General features: G+C 37.3%; 1 protein-coding gene across 11 annotated transcripts in view; it reads left to right on the top strand.

The window, feature by feature from the left end:
- The first annotated feature begins 582 nt into the window (after nt 1-582).
- tcf7 (transcription factor 7) overlaps nt 583-12,984 on the top strand; it is a 55,215-nt gene continuing 42,813 nt past the window's right edge. For 7 of the 11 annotated variants that reach the window (XM_015349519.2, XM_015349518.2, XM_015349516.2 and 4 more), the window contains exons 1-3: nt 584-1,019; nt 1,181-1,250; nt 2,188-2,294. In XM_015349519.2, the coding sequence (XP_015205005.1) occupies nt 825-1,019; nt 1,181-1,250; nt 2,188-2,294 (372 nt within the window). In that variant the 5' untranslated portion in view covers nt 584-824. Of the gene's footprint in view, nt 1,020-1,180; nt 1,251-2,187; nt 2,295-12,984 lie in introns of all 11 variants that reach the window. The other 4 variants (XM_015349521.2, XM_069195938.1, XM_069195937.1 and 1 more) reach the window with 2 other exon arrangements.

Here is a 12,984-nt window from a genome sequence, read left to right as displayed (position 1 = left end):
AGAGTATATTAACGTAGGTGTGCGACTATTTGATTTTAGATATTGTTTTAGATATTCCTTTTGTTTCAGAATACCCAGTGTAAAAACAGTAGGAGCTGAGGAAGATTAATTACGGGGAAATGATTCTGCTTGGGGTGGTAAAACTTTCCTTATTATTAGTTTATTCATTCATTATCCATATTGTTTTATGATTGCATTTATAAATCCGAGGTCTTCAAGACATATAACAAATATAAAGTATCTTTAGGTTGTCAAACTCAACGTCGTGTGTAGGGATTTCAGAGTAGGACGGTTTATGGAAACCGTTAAGTAATTTTTGTTGACGCACATATGAAAACGGGATTTTTTTGGAAAGTCGTTAGATTCCTTATCACGCTAGTTTAAACTGCAAATTATGAGAGCCTCTGGCAAAGTTGCTGTGACATTTCACAGCCCTCGTAAACCGTTTGAGTTTTGAAAGTGTTAAAACTCATGAATATTGCAGAAGCTGTTTTAAAAGTAGTTGTCTCTTTAAGAGCGGAAACCTTCGCTGAAACAATTGTTCAACCCCCAACAAGTCATTGAATCTGTCAATCACAAGGCGGTGCTCTTTGATGTTGGAGCCCTCGCCTCGTCTCGTAGCACAAATGTACTATTTGTTGCTGCTGGGCTGCAGTAGTTTCGCCGTGAGGGACCACTTCTTAGCTTAAGAACTTTTGCTTTGTTTCTTATATTTGTTATATCCGAGCACATCAACAGAAGAGGAAAAACAAAGCAAAACTTTGGGTGCTTGGCTTTCTTCAAAAAAGAAAACTAGTGTTTCTTTTTTTTCTTCTCTCAGCAAAATGCCTCAACTCAATAGCGGTGGAGGAGATGATCTCGGAGCTAACGACGAGATGATTTCATTTAAGGACGAGGGAGAACAAGACGAGAAAATCCAAGAAAATGCCTTTACTGAGAGGGATTTAGCAGACCTGAAGTCGTCTTTAGTGAACGAGTCGGAGATAAACCAGAATCCCAATTCGGTAGCAGACCCGGGGGTGAGAGAGAACCTTGTTTCTGTGCTGTTGTCGTTGTAACTAGAGATGCTCTGCCTGATCTCTTAATTGTAAAAAGTTTTATTATTGTTGTAGTCGTTACTTTTGATCTTTTTGTCTCAAAAACATTTTTGTTATTTTGTCATCCACACGGGTTTTAACAGGCGATCAGGCGTGTACAGCAGGACGAACACAGAGTTTACACAGAGAAGCACAGGGAGCATCTAGAGGACGGTAAGTTTGTAGCAATTTGATAAGTGTTGCGCGTGTGTTTCGAGATGTAGCAGCGAGTTAAATCAATGCTCACAGTTACCTTTATGGCCGCACCGTTGCATATACTCTTAATGCAGCGGTTTTATGCATCCCGTGAGAACTATTTTTAGTTGTTGGATTTTATGTATTTGTGCATGGTGCTGACGGAACATAAAAAGAAAGTTAATTTCGGTATCATTACCAATGGTCAGTTATCAAATCGTTTACAACTCGTAATGGGTTGATGAGCAATTGTGGTGTACAGTATTGCCATTCATAGCGTACCCAAGTTCTCACTTCCCCGGTAACCTCCTAGGAAAGGTCAATGCCGGGTACCATACTGACCGACCTGTTACTTAATTTAGTTTACCTAGAAAACCCTTTGTTTTGAAAATGTCTGTGCTTCCTTATGACACATTACCACAAATGGGTCTAAAACGTAGCACATATCTCTCAGTGTATTTACAGAGGCCAGAAAGTACAAATGGGTTCATTAATGTATAGAAACAAGAATAATCGTAGTAAAAAATCAGAAGACTGAGGCCACATCTGTGCTTGAATATTACTAATCTATGCAAAACATGCAAAGAGACACAGGTGTTTTCTGTCCATGCTGCAGAGGATCTTCCAGTCATAGGTGAAACTCAGAAGTCATCTTGTGTAAATTGTTCAAAGCTAAGGCAAAAACATATTTTGCTGTTTTGGGGATCAAAATCATTGCCGAAGAACCAGTGAGACCAGCTCACTCCATTTCATCCGTGGTAAGACGCCTGTGTCTGAATAACAAAATGAAGTACGTAGGGATATTTTGCAACAAAAAAAAAAACATGATAGCATTGAGGTTGAAAGACTGCATGGATACGTAAACTGCATGTTTTGGTACATCCCTGTACTTTGACTCTTTTGTGTCATTTTGAAGTGAGTAAACGTCAAGATGGAGGAATGTACAAAGCGCCTGCTTACTCAGGATACCCATTCCTGATGCTGCCAGATCCATACCTGCCCAACGGAACTATGTCTCCATCTGTAAGTTCACTACTTTCTGACACTATGCTCTATGCTTTCCTGCTTTTAAGTTTCAGGTGTCTTTTTCCCCAAAGATGACTTGTTACCCTTAACCATTTATCCTGAAACGCTCCTTTTTTAAACTCTGATCCTATAGTGCCTGTTAGTAGAATGTCAGTCGGGCTCACAATAAAAAAATCTTCAGATCACTTTTTTGTGTGTCTCCTACATTTTATGACGACAAGCATCTTTAGGGTATACATAGTAAAACAAACCTGTAACAATTACTGCCTGCCATTGATATGTATCTAAGCGTTCAATAAGTGCACAAATAATGTATATTCACATGTGCATTTTATGTCAGGGATTTGGGACATTGTTTTTTTCCACATTTATTTCCTATTAAGTTGCAATTGAGTCAAAGGCTTAAAAGTAGCGTCAATCATACTGCACATATTTTGTTTTATTTGTTTGAGCTGAAGTGGATAAAAGCAGTTTTGTCAGGTGGAACAGTTGACCATATCAGCACCGGATATAAGCAGCTCCCGGCCACCTTCATGGTGCTTCAGAAGGTGACATTTTTTTGTAACATTTGTAAAGGTGATTATAATACAGTTAATTCTGATGACTTTTTTAATATTAAAACTGTATCTAGGTATGTATATTTATTACTAAATATGTCTAGATCAGACATTAGTTTCTGGTTCTTTTGAAGTGTATGTTTTTAACCTTGTTATTTTGTGTGCTTCATGATAACAACATTAACCCAATTTCCTATGTTAAGTGTCGGGTTACTCAGGTTGCACTGTTTTGACTTTAGAGTGCAAAGGAGGCAAGAAATTGTTTGTTACACCTAAAAGAAGTTTTTTATAATGCCAACACACTTTACATCACCGCTACCAGCAAACTGAAACAATTCATATGACAAGCAGACGCCAATAATGATACATGTAATACTGTAAACGGGGAGCTGAGAATAAATATCAAGCAGTGGATTGAAAATCTGAAATTTCTTAGTTAAAGCCTGAAAATTCATATTACTTTTTGTGTCTGTATTTAGATAATTTGATGCTGAAGTTCTGAAAGTATTGTTTCCTATAAGAGTATCCTAAGAAAGCAAAGAGAAATCAGATCAAATCAAAAAATGAGAAATTGATTTGATTGGCAAAGCACAATCTTGGAAAGGAGTACATTTACAAAGTTATAGCCCTTTCAAATGATTTGAGAAAGAATGAGCAGCATGTTCACAGTTCTTTGTCTTCTTGATCTTCAGCAGTGTGTACTTGTAGGTTCTTGGTAATTAACAACCAGGCCACAAGAAATACCTGATACATGAAAGGGAAGTTAGTGATTATAGCATGAGAGTAGGGTGTAGAAGAAAAATAGCTGTGGCTTTCAAAACATTTCATTCATGTAACAGCAATAATGTTTACCTTAGACAGGAGTATGTCTGCCTTCCAATCTCAGAGCCTGGAGGCACCCTTATTCTAAACCACATGGTATTCCGGATCTTTTCAGGTTGCGCCTATCACGATTTGCTCAACTATAACTTGCTTTGCTTAGATTGTCTATTTATTTCTTTTATAGCAGACACCCTAAAGGCAAAATATGTTTATCGATAAGCTACTCTTATAGTAAGGAATTTGTTTTTCTTTCCATTTAATCAAAGATACTATATCTTAACGGGGAATGATTCAAAAATACTTTTTAGGGTTGAATTAATCCATTTGATGTTACTCAGTAGTTAATGCAGTACATAAAAATACCATATTGTTCATCTGAGTAACGCTCAAATATACAAGTGATGCACTGAAATCTATTATATCTGTTGGTATTTGAAAAATCCATTTGAAGCATCTTAATTTTAATGTCAGCCAAATGTAGAATGGAAATGTATTTTGAAAATGTTTACTTTAAGATTATCAAATATGTTTTTAGTCACAGTCCACTCATTAATTTATAGGCATTCTTGGTCAGATGGTTTCCTTTACAAAGATTTTTACACTTAGATGATCAAATTGTATTTATTCTATTTAATGTCCCATCAACAAATTCTTTAGTTTACTAGGGCAGCAAAATTCACAGGAATAAATTAAAATCTGTATATTCTCACAGCATTGTCTTTCTAGGGCAATCCAAATATATGTGGATGTAACTTTAATAGCATTATTAGTCATCCCCACTGACAGCTTTTTTAAGGACTTCTGAAAAGCTTGAATAAAGTAAGTATTGCTTTACACAACAAACAATAACTCTTTCATATTTGATGTTCTTCTGGGGGGGGCAAGTGTGTGTGGGGGAGTGGTTGTAATTTTCTGAATTACCAAAAGAGATTTTAATTTAAAGGGATAAGCGGTAAATGCTCAGAAAGTCCAAAAGGTTTTTGTTTTGCAAATATTCCTTTCTCGTCATCTTTCCAAGCAGAATTTTCAATAACTCCACTTCTTCAGCCAGGAATTTTGAGCTCTGAGCTTTAGAGATCTGTCCTCATCCCTGCTGCTTGTCCCAAGAGGGATTAGGAGGATGTTTGTGGCTGGTTTTACAAGTGGAGGGTTACCCTCTTAAGCTAATCAGAAAAGAACAAAGGGGCTGTGATGTGGAATATGTGGTCCTTCAAGAGGAAGACAGGCAGAAACTTGTTCGGCAAAAAAAAAACTTGTTTTTTTTTCAGATCATCATTCCCATCCATATAGTGTTTCCATCTTCCATCTTCCCTGCTTGAATTTCCAAAGATGAATTGTGATTGACATTTTATTGCTCAAAGGGCTGTCTCAGACTATGGCACGTCCATATACTTTTATGTAGTTAACACTTTTGAGAATTGTAATGTTGTTATTTAGCTAGTCCATTCACCTCAGGATAATGGACATATCTTCGGTCTGTCCTGTGAACAATGGTATTTGGTATTTAGTCAATGAGATGTGGCTGTACTGCACTACAGAAACCTTTATGGTATCTTGGGCAGGCTCTCTATAATGTACTTTTTGAAATCCAAAACATTTGACAGAAATGTATTTACTTAATTGTAAACAGAAAACAAGAACTTTGTTGTTACTCTTTTTAAGGGGAGATGTGTAGATATAGAGGACACTGTATCCATTATATTCAGATATTAATAAGTATTTTATAATATTAATAAGTATATTAATATGCCAGAAAATCTTGAAAACACAAGGGGAAATGTTTCCTCAGAAAGCTGTTTTTCTTTTAATTTATGACCAAATGGAAAATAGTCCTCAATGAAGAAGTGACAACATATGTGGTTGCTTAATGCCTTCATCTCTGGTTATCAGCAGACTGCAGAATTATATTTTAATGGGTGTGAATTGTATTCACCTTCTCTCTGTGTTTTTTAAAAAAGTGAACATTAAGGTAAGCAAAATAAATAGAAGTTGAAGAATGAGGCCTTCACATGAGAAAATCTTTACCAGAGAACATGGCCTATTTTGAGGGAGAGAAACTACCCATTCACATCCAATCTGGAGGATCTCAGCTGTCTTCACTTCGATAATTTAATTAAAATGAATACCCCCTCAGCTGTTTATTCAGAACTGAATTGAGTACATTTAGCAAAGCCGTGTTTTTATTTAGTCTTCCCTCCTCACCCTAATCTTGCCGACTGTGTTGTGCCTGAGGCGTTAGTTCATCTAGTGACGCTCAGAGTAGATTACGTTTGAATTTTCAACAGATATGGGCTTCTGTTTGGGAACTTTCAGCTTTCTTCTTCTGGTATGCTGTGGATCACACTTTCTGGTGTTTGCTCTTGATTTTTCTATTGTGTTGTTATTACAGTATAATCCATCTTGTGGAGGATAAATAACAGATCTTTTAGTGCTCATAGTGTGCTCAGATATTGAGCACCGAATGTGGATTTCTTCCATAACTTAGTGTCTCTGAGATGCTATCTTGCTGTGTGAGTTCTTAGAGGCTTTGTGCTGTAGGGATGTGATTTGAGTGGGTGGTGGTGGCAAAAAAGATTTTTACTATGTTGGTGGAAGAGACAAGTTAGTTTGTGTTTGTTCCTTTTGTACTTTGTTAAGTCTGTGATCCCGCAGGCCATGTGGAACACCCATAATTCTTATTCACATATGTTTGCTAGGTCATAGTGGTCAGGACAGGCCAAATTCAGTCTGGGGAAGGCTGACAGTGACATGACATGAATCCAGTTGTGTTCAAATCTTTTTCTGTGTTTTGTGCCATATCACTGTGAAGCTTCTTTCAAATAGGATGCGTTCTTTACGCTGATGATGGGCATCCATGATTAAGCAAATGATGACCAGCAATTAATTAAAACTACATGTCAATGAATTTGAGAAATGTTAAATGTTTTATGGCATCTTTCTATTGGAAAGCAAGACGACTCAAGTAAATAAAATCTCACATTAAAACGACTCAATTGGCAGCATTTTAAGTTAAATCGGGGCAAGAGGTAATTTAAGCACTTTGTGAATAAAACAGTTTAGTTTGGCATTGTCAGAGTCCTGTGAGATGCACGGAAATTATGTAGCTGTCGTGCAAAAGGTATTCAGCAGAGGTTTATATATCGTTTCTTGTTTGATATTTGACAACACCAGAATATCTGATCCTTAAGTGTTTGGTGTCCCACAGATCAAGGGATTCATTAAGTTTAAAGTAATGGATTATGCATTCCCGGATAACACTTCCTTGTTTCACATTGTGAAGTACTGTTGACACTGACTTGTTAAACCAACCCTTATTCTCAGAGTAAACATTGGAAAGCACACTGGTTTAGTCCTTGTAATCCCACCATGTGGGCTAAGGGGTGGTGAATTCCTCTCTCCACTCCTGACTGACAGTGATAAGGAACTGTCTCTGGATTACATTTTCTAAGAAGGAAAGTAGCTTTATGCTGGTTATTAGCTACTTGCAACTTGTAAAAGCAGTATTTCAGCAGAAGATAAATTAATTGAAAACAACTTTAGGGAGTGGAATAACAAAAGGTTAATGCGCAAGCTTGTAGTCTTTCTCCATGGGAGACCAGGATTCCCGTCCAGCCCGGGCCTCAAGTTACTTAACAACGAGATGTTTGAGCTAAGTCGCCGTAACAGAACTATGGTGTGATTCACCAGTCATGAAGGAGAGGCCCAGGACACATGGGCTGGGGAGAATGAGCTTGATGCTTACAACAAAGTGGAAAACATCTCAAGGACAGGGTCAAGACACACTGGTGGGACAGGACAAGCAATTTGTTTTATGAACTGAGTTGAACAGGTTTAAAAAAGTTTTGAGGGAAAAATGTTAAATTCTCACTATTTTGTACAGATGTATCCACAGTAATTCCAGACCCTTTCCTTCACACAACTTACAGTAGTTTAAAAATAGGATGTACTTGTACAGATCAGCAGCTTGATCTGATTTGTCCTCAAGAGACATATGAAATGTTCCAACGAAAGGAAGTCATTCAGCTTTTGGTTGCTAATAGGTTATTGATGCTACATTTTATTTAAGGACAACCTTAAAAACCATAAAGATGATGGGCATCCCCAATCCATTGGTTTTTTTTTGCTAGGAAGTAAATTTTATGTCCTAGCAAAAAATAATACAGGACATTGGAAGCTGTTTGGTAATACTGATGCATCATGTAAGACAAATGTGTGAAAAGCATGGAACAAGCATGGTGTTGCCTAATAAGTCCTGCTTTTTAGACATGGTACTGTATCATCCTAGATCCTTTGTATCACATTTGGAAGGTAGGAACAAATGGTATTAACCAGATCAGTTGATTTAAGTATTGATAATTATAAGGCAAAAGTACCAGAGTAATGTCTGGACATTTAGCTCTAGTTGTGAAAGTGTTTTAATTGAACAAATTGGACTGTTATCTAAATATACTTTATTTTGGAAATGTACTAGTTAACCTTTGAATTTAAAAATTAATTTGTGATTTTACTTGGAAAAATATTTTTGCATCTTTTTCAGTAGGGAAGTGAAATGTGTTCCAAACAATACATTTATTATTTATCATTAAAAGGTAACAAGAAGATTTCAGTACAGGATGTGGAATTTGTAGGAGTAACTGATGACTTACAAATGGCTGAACAAAAGACTTGGTCGTGCTCAAATGTTAATCCCTTGAAAATCGTAGCATCTGCATTGCAGTTTATTAGCTCTTAAAATCACAGATTCAGTGACTAATACATTTTATTAGATTGCTCATTTTACCAGACTGGCAAACACACACATCCAGGGAAGTAGCTGTGAAATACTCTTGACTAAAATGTTTCCTTGATTATTAGTGTGTTTTTTTGTGGTAAGTTACTGTGAGTGTTTGTGTACTAGAAATTTTTAAAGTTGAAAGTTGGCACATGAGTGATTTGTTTATTTTTACAGCTGGATGTAGAAAGTGGATGCATTGTCCCCATAACTCTGTTTACAGACAGACCTGGAGCCCCTGCTTGTGCACAGATGTAGGTTTCTCAAGCCTGAGTTAATAAACCACAGGAAGAGAATCACCTGGATTAAAATAGACCATTTCCTTGCAAGTACTGCTGTGCAAATAAACCAACCACACATTTTATATGCATTATCAAATCAAACCAAACCTAATATTAAAAATGCAATAACTTTGAGTAAGTAATGTGTATGTAACTGTAATCCAAACATGTCCGAGCATGCAGTTTCCCAAAGTTAATAAATCGGTGTACTCTTCAAAGATGCACAGATATGAAAGATGAGCAGGGAATTGGTCTGACCAGCAAAACCGAAGTGATCATATTATTATATTTGTTTTAATGCAGCAGATGTATAATTCCCTTTTCCATTAATCTCCATTGAACCGATCTTAAAAAAGGGAACCTTTTTTTTCCGTTGCAGAGATGCTTGTACTGAATGGACAGATGTGGGACTATGAAGTGAATAGGACTGCCTTGTAGTTTACCTCTCGGATAACATGACCAAGAAATCTAGTACAGTTATTTTGTTTCTGTTCTTGTCATAGAGGCAGCACGTTTCCCTTATTTCCTTCAAACCAGGCACCACATACATTCATGGGTTCATCAGGACACTTTCATTTACTATTTTAAATGACTCATCCCCATCTACGCTTAAAAGGTGCAGATTTACCGCATGTGTTTTTTTCAGAATTTCCCCTTTTAACAAAATGCAATTTAATCTAGGAATGCAGATTGCTCATTATGGTCTTATTATTATTGTAGATGTTGAGGATGGTCTTGGTATGAACACATTTGCAACAAGGGAAGAGGTGTTTCTTCATTGCAAATGTAAGTGGCTATGTGGGCACAAGAGAAGTAGGTAATTGCCAAATTGAAGTGGTTTTCAGTGTCTTCCATGTGTGTCCACATTCACTTGCTTTAATTCTCCTCCCAGAAATCATCTGCACCACAGATGTCGCTCACATACTGTAGCAAAGCCAGCACCATGTACGATGTTTCACTGCTTACGGCACAAAGGTGATTCACTAAAGCTGTGAAATGGTGGAATGCCAGCTGACTCACACATTCTCACTATGCAGTGTTCTGGCGCTAGTTCCATCTTGCAGCCTCTGTGTGAGTGTTCACCCCTTTGACACACTACGCAAGTCAGTGGGAGGAAAGGGAGGGAGGGAGGAGAAACAGCTTGTCCTGAATTGCGAAGTTCACCGGTGGGCGCGATGGTCAAGATGTCACAGGCTGCATCTGGAAAAGGCGCAAGCTCTCACTTTCCACAACTGTCGGGATCAGCCATTAAGACCTTATAGGTGGGATCAGCCTCTATGACCTTCCAGGTGTCACTTGAAGCAACAGAATGGCGCGTTCTGCTCACAAACCAGAGTGAATGAGTCTCTCTGCTATGACATGATTTCTGCTTGAAGTCATTTCAGGGATTTGGAAAGCTGGCTTTAAACCCTTTGTAATCAAACTTCTTAGGGGAACAGGCACACTACACATTGCTTTCCTTTGTAGATCAAACTGGTTATAAGCTATGCTTGAACTGTACTGGTACTGTCTGTGACAGTCTGCTTTTTTTTTACCGGTATTTTTTGAGTCACAACACTTTTTAATGGTTCACAACATTAAATTAATTTCCTAATAACTCCTCTGTTTTAATCATGTTAGATGCAAAACACATCTGATTATACTTTGTAATAAAAAGCACTATAATATGGGTGCGCTTTTTAATCCTGTATGTTATTGCCTTGAGTTGAGATGAAAGAAAGCTAAGAATACACTCAAGCTTGATCCCCATTTGATTTTATGATGTTCGTGGGGTAAGTTTTGAGTCTTCCTTCGACCGAGTAAGAGAATCCAAGACAAAATCTCTTTTTTAAGAGACTCCATAGACGAAGAACTGGCTTCCCAGTTATTTTTTAAACTCAAGTCAAACTAATACACCAGCATGTTTTCTTCCAACATTTGCCAACATCAAGTTTTCTTTTTGATTGAGAAACGAGGATACTTTTTGTTCACTCCAAGCAGAGGTTATAAATACTTCTCTGTATCTGCAATTCTATTTTTTTTAATATTGATTTGCTTTTATATATCAATACACATAAACCTAGAATTCCCTGTATTGTGGCTTTCATCCCAAGGGTCATAAGGAAGTGTGCAGTCTGTTTGCACACCTGTGTGTTCTTATGTGCTGGGAAGGTCTACAATGTGTATTCATAGTCATTTAAAAGTTCTTCAGGGTCATCTGCTTTTCGTATCATATAATGAAAGTGTGATGCTTGCCTGATAGGTATTATACATGTCGTTATTGGGTTACATGCCGTTACTGGGTTACTTGGTAACCTTATGATCCTGTTTGCTCAGGTGGACCGATTCCTTGCAGTAGTTTATCCTTATACTTAAAATTGTTATATGACTAGGACTAGTTATAGCAGTTATGACATACTTTTTTACATTTTGCAGTAGGGTTTTTTCAGTGTCCTTTGAGTGAGTCTTCAGTGGACCTTAGACTTAGTAGTTGTAGTTCAGCTTCCGTTTTGTTGTTCAAATTTCTTTCAAGCATTACAGAAAATAATGTACATCATAGTAAAGTCATAATATTGTAATTTCATAGTATAAATTGCATTTTCATAGCATTTTCTATACTAAAGTGCAGTTCCTACCTCATTCAAATTTGGCGGCCATTATGTGCCACTTGACATACCATGCAGGAGATCAGGAAGACAAGAGCAAAAGTGCTCCTCCAATTGAACTGATAGAATATAACCCGAATACTATCTCACGGCCTCTGACAGACGGCTCCATAGGTCTTCAGTGATCATAGGGTCAGGATCTTGTTTTCAAAGAATAAGTATCAAAAGAATGGCATCTCCCAACGCATGGTTCAGTAATGCTGTAGATCAAAACGTCGACAATACATTGCAAGTGGAGGCCCTCACCTTTCTCTGCTATGACTCTGTCTGGAGTACCCCTTCTCTAGAGATCACTCTCGATTAAGGACTCTCTGATTCAAACCAAAGTCAGTAATTATAAAGATCACTGTGGTCCAATCTAATATATTTAAACCAGACCAATACAGCAGGTCAATACATCATTCATAAATGTTGTCAGAGCAGATTTGTTCTGGGAGAGTTTTGATTGTAAATTCTTCTGTACTTGAGGTGACATGTTTCTCCTTTTCTCCTGAGAATGCTCACAGTAGACTTGTCCCTAAAGACCCCCCAGGGGTGCTCCTTGGATTTGGGATAAGAACCAGTGTTCAGCAGGAAATATTTCCTGGCAGTGGGCCCATGGGTTCTGCTTTGTATTAAGTCTGCTTTATAAATCCCCAATTTGATGGGCGATGTTATTATAAGAGCATCACACCTTTGTGTGTATGTCGTATGTCTGTGATATGGCTCTGTGGGATCTTAATTTTTGGCTATATTGAACCTGGGGCAATGATTGCCACCAATTAAAAAAAAAACAGAGCTCAAGGAACATGACTGAAAGCATATATCACCAACCTATTTGACTTGTCAGCAAAATGTTTTGGATGCCTGTTACTGAACACTTGTAGAGAAACTTGTTTTTTGAAGCCAAAGAATTGAGTGCACCCAATGTACCATGAAAGACTCATCAAGCACTGCATTCTCTCATCGGTTTACAAGAAGCATATATATATATATGCCTATAACAATGTTTGTTTCTAAAGCAAAGAGGTTTTGTTCTTTCATGGATTAAGGAAGTGGAACTTTGCACAAAAGCGTTCTGGGGTACAGAACAATTGACTTTAGTAGCACTTCTCTTTTTCAAATTACATGGGATTTTTAAGAACCAAATAATACAGGGGGCTTCAGTTTTTGTTTTCATTATGAAAAATATGACTTTGACCCTTTAAGGTATGTAAGGAAGACGCACAACAGATTTAGGAGGAGTAATGCTAAAAGACTGAGACAGCCAAGCTGCTCACAAGGGAAAATCTCCAAAGCAATTTATAGTTTTCCCTCATGAGCGAAACATTTCTGCCTTTTTTCTGTTTTGAATCATGATGTAGTCTTTTTTTTCCTATGTGTATGGAATTAATTTGTTTGTTTGTTTTTCCTTTTCTGGCTTCAGAAGGGAATTTTGTTCATTTGTGCAGGGCAGTGAGATTGTCAATTACAAAAAAATGCTCTTAAAAAAGAGTTACTTGAGCTGAACGTTAAAATATGACATTTAAGCAACTGGCATCTAGATAAGAGGTTTAAGAAGACTGTGTGAGACTGTGTTTATTGGCATTTAATATTTCTTTGAACCTTAAATTGGCAGTAGTGTGGAGTAGT

Source organism: Lepisosteus oculatus, chromosome 11, assembly GCF_040954835.1.
Source record: "Lepisosteus oculatus isolate fLepOcu1 chromosome 11, fLepOcu1.hap2, whole genome shotgun sequence".
Lineage (NCBI taxonomy): Eukaryota > Metazoa > Chordata > Actinopteri > Semionotiformes > Lepisosteidae > Lepisosteus > Lepisosteus oculatus.
The sequence above is the reverse complement of the archived record's forward strand: the minus strand, read 5'-3'. Positions and strand labels throughout refer to the sequence as shown.